The 10,000-nt window shown below is 51.7% G+C and overlaps 1 protein-coding gene across 1 annotated transcript in view; it reads right to left on the bottom strand.

The window, feature by feature from the left end:
* Nucleotides 1-9,050, bottom strand: part of cpne4a (copine IVa) — a gene marked incomplete at both ends in the record, with an annotated part of 21,909 nt that extends 12,859 nt beyond the window's left edge. The window contains 7 exons of the mRNA XM_083919069.1: nt 4,473-4,571; nt 4,666-4,755; nt 4,860-4,943; nt 5,087-5,161; nt 6,420-6,491; nt 7,406-7,585; nt 8,880-9,050. Of these exons, the coding sequence (XP_083775195.1) occupies nt 4,473-4,571; nt 4,666-4,755; nt 4,860-4,943; nt 5,087-5,161; nt 6,420-6,491; nt 7,406-7,585; nt 8,880-9,050 (771 nt within the window). The remainder of the gene's footprint in view (nt 1-4,472; nt 4,572-4,665; nt 4,756-4,859; nt 4,944-5,086; nt 5,162-6,419; nt 6,492-7,405; nt 7,586-8,879) is intronic.
* Nucleotides 9,051-10,000: the final 950 nt, after the last annotated feature.

The raw sequence follows: 10,000 nt of genomic DNA, 5'->3' as shown, positions 1-10,000 counted from the left end.
GGTCTCAGGGGGTCACACACGCCGCCGACGGAGCACCGCAACAAAAACATCGACGCATCACCGACAGTGGGCGTGTTTCAATCGGGCTCAAACGTGTCAGGCCACGCCCCCTCAAACGTGTGTCCACTCGCCGTGTTTACGAGTCTCTGGACGGGTTTGGATCTGTGGTGATCAGCTGATCAGTGACACAGCGGCGCCCGTTCTTCCTCAAAGGGAGAGTTTGAAATAAGGTGGACGTGAGATTCACAACCTCAACTTATGGACAAGTAACATGAAAGAAAACAGTCCACCTTAAAGATTCTGCTCGTGCACAGACGCTCGTGCACTGACGCTCGTGCACTGATGCTCGTGCACAGACGCTCGTGCACAGACGCCCGTGCACAGATCATTTCCTGTGTTCTTCTTCTTCTCCTCTGGATCAAAGCGTCTCCTCTTCTTCTTCATGTTGTCGTGGCGTCTGTTCGACCACACGTCTGCTCCCGCTGAGGGCTGCGTCCAATCAGCAGCCGGCTTCTCTCAGGGGAGGAAAACCGCCGCTCGAGCGACTCACGTGCAAATTAGGAGCGTTTCAGCGAGACACACCGGCCTCATTCAGGGTATCGAACCGTCGGGGGTTCGCTCTCTTTGGTTCCACCAGACTGATTTCAAACACAAAGCAGAGGAGGAAAAGTGGAAAAGCCACACGTTCAAGTTCGATTCCGCGTCGTCCTGCCACACATGTTTGTATATTAGTTTTATTTGATCCCATAATCACGATATAAGTCAGTTAAGTCAATTCAGTCATTTCCCAGAATCCCTCAGCAGCCCGTGGCGGTGTGTCAGGCGGCGGCGGCGGAGACGATCCTTCAGCCGCCCAAACGAGCCCGCAGAGGACTCGCTGTGACTCCATTACCTGTGAGCGCGGAGAGCGTGCGGCGCCTCAGGCTCTGTTTGTGTCACCGTAGATGGATGGAGGAGGGTGAGCGGAGCTCCCCGGGGCCTCGGCCTGGGGGGGTCCTGCGCTCTGCGTCTGTGTCGGTGCAGGAGCCGGCTGTCAGCGCAGGAACGAGCCCATTAATCAGAGCCTGAGCAGAGGAAGAGGAGTTCCCCACGGCGCTCGTCCCCCCCCGGCTCCATGACGGCGAGGATCACCAGCGGGTCGTGGACAAAAGCACATTTCCAGTTCATCCGTGTGTAATTTGTCACTTCTTGTATTTTAAAGCTGACGTTGACGTAAGAAGGCACTGACACCGTGCTGCAGTTCACCCTCTAAAGGAGGACGTGTGTGTTTTCAACATTACACACTTTACAAAAGGCTCCAGCGGCTGCTCTAAGGGACATCATCAGGAGCCACCTAGAGATTCACTTCCACAGTGTTGTGTTGGTCAAAACGTGTGCTAAAGTGTCCTCTAAGAGCATAAACGTGTGTTAAAGTGTCCTCAAGGAGCATAAACGTGTGCTAAAGTGTCCTCTAGGAGCATAAACGTGTGTTAAAGTGTCTTCTAGGAGCCTAAACGTGTGCTAAAGTGTCCTCTAGGAGCATAAACGTGTGTTAAAGTGTCCTCTAGGAGCATAAACGTGTGCTAAAGTGTCCTCTAGGAGCATAAACGTGTGCTAAAGTGTCCTCTAGGAGCATAAACGTGTGTTAAAGTGTCCTCTAGGAGCATAAACGTGTGTTAAAGTGTCCTCTAGGAGCATAAACGTGTGTTAAAGTGTCCTCTAGGAGCATAAACGTGTGCTAAAGTGTCCTCTAGGAGCATAAACGTGTGCTAAAGTGTCCTCTAGGAGCATAAACGTGTGCTAAAGTGTCCTCTAGGAGCATAAACGTGTGTTAAAGTGTCCTCTAGGAGCATAAACGTGTGCTAAAGTGTCCTCTAGGAGCATAAACGTGTGTTAAAGTGTCCTCTAGGAGCATAAACGTGTGCTAAAGTGTCCTCTAGGAGCATAAACGTGTGCTAAAGTGTCCTCTAGGAGCATAAACGTGTGTTAAAGTGTCCTCTAGGAGCATAAACGTGTGCTAAAGTGTCCTCTAGGAGCATAAACGTGTGTTAAAGTGTCCTCTAGGAGCATAAACGTGTGTTAAAGTGTCCTCTAGGAGCATAAACGTGTGCTAAAGTGTCCTCTAGGAGCATAAACGTGTGCTAAAGTGTCCTCTAGGAGCATAAACGTGTGTTAAAGTGTCCTCTAGGAGCATAAACGTGTGTTAAAGTGTCCTCTAGGAGCATAAACGTGTGCTAAAGTGTCCTCTAGGAGCATAAACGTGTGCTAAAGTGTCCTCTAGGAGCATAAACGTGTGTTAAAGTGTCCTCTAGGAGCATAAACGTGTGCTAAAGTGTCCTCTAGGAGCATAAACGTGTGTTAAAGTGTCCTCTAGGAGCATAAACGTGTGTTAAAGTGTCCTCTAGGAGCATAAACGTGTGTTAAAGTGTCCTCTAGGAGCATAAACGTGTGTTAAAGTGTCCTCTAGGAGCATAAACGTGTGTTAAAGTGTCCTCTAGGAGCATAAACATGTGCTAAAGTGTCCTCTAGGAGCATAAACGTGTGTTAAAGTGTCCTCTAGGAGCATAAACGTGTGTTAAAGTGTCCTCTAGGAGCATAAACTTGTGTTAAAGTGTCCTCTAGGAGCATAAACGTGTGTTAAAGTGTCCTCTAGGAGCATAAACGTGTGCTAAAGTGTCCTCTAGGAGCATAAACTTGTGTTAAAGTGTCCTCTAGGAGCATAAACGTGTGTTAAAGTGTCCTCTAGGAGCATAAACGTGTGCTAAAGTGTCCTCTAGGAGCATAAACGTGTGTTAAAGTGTCCTCTAGGAGCATAAACGTGTGTTAAAGTGTCCTCTAGGAGCATAAACGTGTGTTAAAGTGTCCTCTAGGAGCATAAACGTGTGTTAAAGTGTCCTCTAGGAGACTAAACGTGTGCTAAAGTGTCCTCTAGGAGCATAAACGTGTGCTAAAGTGTCCTCTAGGAGCATAAACGTGTGCTAAAGTGTCCTCTAGGAGCATAAACGTGTGCTAAAGTGTCCTCTAGGACGCTCGGCGATGATCCTGCAGATTTAAAATCTCATTTTTCAGCTGAAACTTTCTGATGAGACGTAAACAACAACGTTCCCTCCTCTCGTGGTTTTGACGACCTTTAACATTCATCAACATTAAAGAGTCGTCTGCGTCATGAATATTCTGTGCACAGACGGAGTCAGGACGATGATGTCTCCGTGGAGACGATCGATGACTGCGTCCTGTTAAAGGTGCGTCCATCAGCGTCAGCGTCGGCGCTCGCTGTCTCCAGCCTCTGAACACGATTTTCAGAGACGAGCGAACGAATCATCAGAGCGTCACAGGAAACGCTCCAGTGCTCGTCACGGATAACGAGACAGCTCTGTGTGTGTGTGTGTGTGTGTGTGTGTGTGCGTGTGTGCGTGCGTGCGTGCGTGCGTGCGTGCGTGCGTGTGTGCGTGCGTGCGTGTGTGTGTTAGTGTGTGTGTGTCTGTGTGTGTGTGTGTGTGTGTGTGTGTCTTCAGGGAGTTTCCAGAGAAAACACATCCTGAGCGTAAGTGTCCGCCTCGTTCGTGTCTTCTCTTGACAGCGGCGTCTTCATTAGCGGCGCCCCGGCCGTCAGCGGCGCCGCAGCTGTCAGAGCGGCGCGGTGCGCTCTCAAAGGGCGGTCACGGCTGATAATTGGCACTTTAATGGACGGAGAGCAGGTCACTCCTCCTGAAACCTCCCCGGGGTTAAAGTCTGCTGCTAACGGTGGTCTGTAAACGTGTTAGCGCCGCAGCCTGAGGGACGCTAACGATGCTGCTACTGATCTCTAACTGTTTTCAGCAGGAGACGTTTCAGCTCCGACCAACACTCACTGTAGCCGCTAAATGCTAACACTAGCATGTCAACACACACACAATGACAATGCTAACATGCTAACATGCTAACATGCTAATGTTGAGCAGGTTTATAATGCTAAAAATCTTACTATAGCATGCTAGCATTAACGTACAAACTTAACCGTCTCCTTTAGTCGTCTAAACTAAACCGTCTCCTTCTGTTAACTAACATTAGCCAGCTTACGTTTCACTGAGCTAACACTGCAGGAAGCTAACATTAGCCAGCTAGCTTTAACTTAGCTACCCTGCATTGATCTGGCATCTGTTGCTTCCTAACGTTAGCTGATAAAGTCGTTTACAATCGACGAGCTAGCCGCTCAAGACAGGATGTTGCTACGTCAGCGAGCTAACAGTTCATCTGCATTAGCAGCAAGCTAACAGTAGCTAACATTAGCTAACAGTAGCTAACATTAGCGGCTCATTTTATTCCACATGTTGTTGAACATCATCATTAATATTTAATGCAACAACAAATGAACGGTTTTTTGCGGTTGTTCTGAAAGCGTCCAGGTTTGCGGCGCTGAGAGGCGGGAGTGTGTGCGTGTGTGTTTGTGTTTGTGGGTGTGTGCGTATGTGTGCATGTGTGTGTGTGTGTGCGGGGAGCGTGGCGGTGTGTACCTGCCGCCCGTCGATGGCACCTCTCATCTCCTTGAACGTGGCCTCGAACTCGCCGATGTAGTCGTGTTTTCCATTGGAGTCCCAGTCCCACACGGTGCACTGACGAACACGCAGAGACAGGAACACGTTTAAGGTGTGTGTGTGTGTACCTTTGTGTGTGTGTGTGTGTGTGTGTGTGTGTGTGTGTGTGTACCTGCAGCTTGCGTTCGTGGTCTCCGCTGCAGAGCGAGTTGAGAGAAACTTTGAACGTTTGCCAAACGGGGTTCAGATTATTCATCACGGTCTGACGAGAAGAGAAGACGTTAGAAAGGTTCTGACGGCAAACACAGATGTGTGTGTGTGTGTGTCTGTGTCTGTGTCTGTGTCTGTGTCTGTGTGTGTGTGTACCTCGGTCCTGTAGACGAGCTGCATCGTGGCGTCATCGTTCAGCCTGTAGATCTCCAGAAACGGGTCAGACTTACTGAAGAAGTCCTGCACACACACACACGCACGCACGCACGCACGCACAAACGCACGCACGCACGCACACACACACACACGCACACACACCTGTCACACGTCTGCCCTCACTTCCTGCCCGGTGTGTGTGTGTGTGTGTGTGTGTGTGTCGTCACCTTGTCGTCGAGTTTCCTGGCGCTGAACGAGAGCTCGATGTAGTCGTCGTTCCCCGTCAGCTCCTCTGCTGTGATCTGCACACACACACACACACACACACACACACACACACACACACACACACACACACACACACACACACATAGACACACACTCAAACACACACACACACACACACACACACAGCATGAATAAATATCTCATCTCATCTTCAGCCTCTGATCCTGGATCAGGTCTCAGGGGCAGCAGCTCCAGCCTCTGATCCTGGATCAGGTCTCAGGGGCAGCAGCTCCAGCCTCTGATCCTGGATCAGGTCTCGGGGGCAGCAGCTCCAGCCTCTGATCCTGGATCAGGTCTCAGGGGCAGCAGCTCCAGCAGGGACCCCAAACTTCCCTTTCCCGGGCCACATTAACCAGCTCTAACTGGGGGATCCTGAGGCGTTCCCAGGCCAGTGTGGAGATCTAATCTCTCCACCTGGTCCTGGGTCTTCCCCGAGGCCGACTACAGGACGAACCTCCTTTCCAGCACCTTGGAGTCGACTTCACCAGGGAGGCTGAGGAGTGTGATCCCCCTGGAACTGGCTCACACCCTCTGGTCCCCCTTTCTGAACAGGAACCACCACCCCGGTCTGCCACTCCCTCGGCTCTGTCCCAGACTTCCACCAGTGTGTCAGAGACGTGTGGACCAGGACCAGGACCAGGACGGCCCCTCCAGACCCAGAGCTTTCAGCATGTGTGGATGCAGCTCATGGATCCTGGGGCTTTGCCTCTGTGGACTTGTTTCCTTCCTCAGTGACTTCTGTCAGAGATGTTGACGATGATCCCCATCAGCCTCCAGCTCTGCCTCTACAAAAGAGGGCGTGTTGGGCCCATTCAGGACTTCCTCAGAGTCCTTCCACCGCCCCATGACCTCATCAGCTGAGGTCACCAGCGTCCCGTCCTTACTGTGAACAGCTTGGACGGTTCCCCGTGTCCCCCTCCTGAGGTGCTGAATGGTGGTCCAGAAGCACCTCGGTGCCCCCCAAAGTCCTTCTCCAGGACTTGTGTGAACTCCTCCCACACCCGCTGCTTTGCCTCTGACCCAGCAGAGGCTGCAGCCCTTCAGACCTGTGGGGACCTCAGAACCACCTCCGGAGTCTTCTGGGAGACCAGATCCTGAAGGCCTCCTTCTTCAGGGGGACCCCCGGGGTCCACCACGGTGGTCCAGGGTCCCCGCCCCTTGAGGCACCTGAGACCTTGAGTCCACAGCTCACCGCTGCAGCTTCAGCAGTGGAAGCTTTGACCAGATTCATTTTAATGTTATTTATTATTTATTTAAATGTTTGTGTCTCACCGTGACGATGGCCTTCCCCACGGTTCCTCCAGGTCTCAGCAGAGCTTTGGACAGTTTCCTCTGAGAGATGATCTACACACACACACACACACACACACACACACACACACACACACACATACACACACACACGCACACACACGCACACACGCACACACACACACACACAGGCCGTCAATGCACAGTCAACACGTCGTCAAAACAGCGTCAACACCCCGTGAACGCGCCCGTGAACGCGCCCGTGAACGCGCCCGTGAACGCGAGGACGCGCTCCCTGCACACGTCTTCCTGCTGTTTAGCTTCAGGGTCAGGTCCGTCACCATGGAAACCGCGTCCCCCGGGTCACAGCAGAGTTCACAGAGCGGAGAATTCCTCCAGTCCCTGATTCTTCCTCAGGGAAACATCCGAGGAATCTCAGGTTTGTGGTCCGCACACGTTCGCTGACGTGTTCAGGACGTGTTGGCGATGCGTTGACGATGCGTTGACGATGCGTTAACTTTGCGTTGATGGAACGTTGACGGCGTGTTGAGGGTGTCTTTGACGATGCGTTAACTTTGCGTTTGACGATGTGTTGATGATGTGTTGATGATGTGTTGATGATGTGTTGTCGATGCGTTTGACGATGCGTTTGATGATGTGTTGTCGATGCGTTGACGTGTGTTGACGTGTGTTGACGGTGCGTTAAGTTTGCGTTGACGGTGCGTTAAGTGCGTGTTCATGGCACGTTGACGCTGCGTTGACAGCACCTTGATGGCGTGTTGACGGTGTGATAACTTTGCGTTGATGGCACGTTGACTTTGCGTTGACGGCACGTTGACTTTGCGTTGACGGCACGTTGACTTTGCGTTGTCGATGGGTTGACGGCAAGTTGAAGGCGCGTTTAAGGTGCATTGACAGCGTGTTGATGGCGTGTTGATGCTGTGTTGATGGCGCATTGACGCAGCGTTGACGGCACGTTGATGGCGCGGTGATGCCGCGTGACTCACCTGTCCCAGCGTGCACTCCACGGAGCCCAGGAAGTCGGCCTCCTTCAGGCCGTTGTGGCCGCTGTTGATGTCGTACAGCTCCAGGCGCAGGCGCTGCACCTCTTCAAAATAAAAGTCCAGAGTGAAGACCTTGGAGTAGGTGGGGTTCACGCAGCTGCGGATCACCTCCGTCCGGTCCACCTGCAGGAGACACGGAGACAAACGAGACAGACATGACGCAGGCGTGAGGAGCAGCGGGCGCCCCGGAGACTCAGCGCGTCCGTCCTTCACGTCTTCACTCAAACAGAGACATTTAGAAACGGACGACATATCGGGGACGCGTCCAGCAGCAGGACGCCGCCTCTTCCTTTCAGAGGATTCAGACGAACACAAGCATCAGACTTCGGTGAAAGGCTGTGGACGAGCTCCTGCCTGAACGCCATCTGCCCGTGAACACCGAGGACAGGAGGCGTCTCTGCTCCAGACTCTTATTATGAAAATCACCTCAGACTGAGACTTTCTGTGTGTTTCTGTTTGACAGGTTTACAGAGTCCACCTCAGTCTGAACTTCACTTTTTAACGGGTCTGAAGGGACAGAGGACTCAGGGGGACTCAGGAGGACTCAGGAGGACTCAGGAGGACTCAAGAGGACTCAGGAGGACTCAGGAGGACTCAGGGGGACTCAGGGGGACTCAGGGGGACTCAGGAGGACTCAGGAGGACTCAGGGGGACTCAGGAGGACTCAGGAGGACTCAGGAGGACTCAGGGGGACTCAGGGGGACTCAGGGGGACTCAAGGGGACTCAGGGGGACTCAGGGGGACTCAAGGGGAGTCAGGGGGACTCAAGAGGACTCGGGAGGACTCGGAAGGACTTGGGAGGACTCGGGGGGACTTCACTGTCCATTTGAGCCCAGTACAAAGTCTGAATCAGGTCTGAGAACGTTTTCCTCCACATCTGTTCGTCACACTGAGACACAGGATCAGACAAAGTCGTCGTCCCGTCTGAACTCTGACCTCCCGTCTGAACTCTGACCTCCCGTCGCTTCAGCGCGTCGCTTCAGCGCGTCGCTTCAGCGTCGCTTCAGCGCGTCGCTGACGTAAAGACACAGAAGAGACCGAGGGAGAAAGAGACGCTTCATCTGAGTCTCTAAAAATATTCAGAGAAACATAAAGTGGGGCAACAAAATCAGGTCTGAGCGGGTCACACACACACACACACAGACACACACACACACACACACACACACGCACACACACACGCACACACACACACACACGCACACACACACACACACACACACACACACACACACACAGGGTGGTGCAGAGACGAGCCCCCAAATTGTCGTTGCACATTTCTGTGAAGAGAAAAATCTCCTCAGGTTAAACTCTGACTCCCCTGGGAGTGTGGGCTGTGGCGTGCTGACCGTGGCGTGCTGACCCTGGCGTGCTGCCCGTGGCGTGTTGGCCGTGGCGTGTAGCCAGGGTGACCTACCTCCATCCACTGGCCGTGGGACTTCATCTTGAGCACGCAGCAGGGGTCCGGTCTGGACAGGGCGTCCCGGTCCAGCAGCCCTTTGCAGGTGAGCCTCAGCTCCACTTTGCTGAGGCAGGAGCTGCTGAACAGCTCCAGGGAGTCGGCCGCAGACTCGTAGATGTCACTCATGGTCAAAGGGGGCGGGACAGGAAGTGACGTCTGCAGGGAGAAGGAAACAGAAACAGGACGGATCAGACACTTCCTGTTTACACGGAAGCACAGTTTTAATTTGACCGCAGAGACTTTTCAGTCGTTTTCATCTGTTTTCAGTCGTTTTTCATCTGTTTTCAGTCGTTTTTCATCTTTTTCAGTCGTTTTTTATCTGTTTTCAGTCTTTTTTCATCTGTTTTCAGTCGTTTTTCATCTGTTTTCAGTCGTTTTTTATCTATTTTCAGTCGTTTTTCATCTATTTTCAGTCGTTTTTCATCTATTTTCAGTCGTTTTTCATCTGTTTTCAGTCGTTTTTCATCTGTTTTCAGTCGTTTTTCATCTATTTTCAGTCGTTTTTCATCTTTTTCAGTCGTTTTTTATCTGTTTTCAGTCTTTTTTCATCTGTTTTCAGTCGTTTTTCATCTGTTTTCAGTCATTTTTCATCTGTTTTCAGTCGTTTTCATCTATTTTCAGTCGTCTTTCATCTGTTTTAAGTTGTTTTTCATCTATTTCTCATGGTTTTTGCAGTTTTCACGTTCCCTTCCTGTTGATTACAGACTTTACTTCAAACTTCCGAGACTTTAACCTGAAATCGCTGAACTCCATTTGACTGATGAACACATTTTATAGCACTTGAACGCAGCACTTGAACGCAGCACTTGAACGCAGCACTTGAACGCAGCACTTGAACGCAGCGCTGGAGCTCTTCCTCCACCTCTGGCGGCGGCTGATCTCAGGTTTCTCTCCATCAGTGACGATGAACTCCGCCCTCACAGGAAACCGGTTCTGCCGGGTCAGCAAAAAGCAATTCCATCTCTACCTCCATCTCCTCATCCCTCGCTCCACGACCCCATCAGCAGCGCTCAGATCTGATTAACCCCAGAGAGCCAGGAGGAAGTTACAGATATGATCCTCCTCCTCCTCCTCCT

This window comes from Echiichthys vipera (assembly GCF_963691815.1).
Source record: "Echiichthys vipera genome assembly, chromosome: 8".
Taxonomy (NCBI): Eukaryota; Metazoa; Chordata; class Actinopteri; order Perciformes; family Trachinidae; genus Echiichthys; species Echiichthys vipera.
This window is presented reverse-complemented; position numbering and strand designations above follow the sequence as displayed.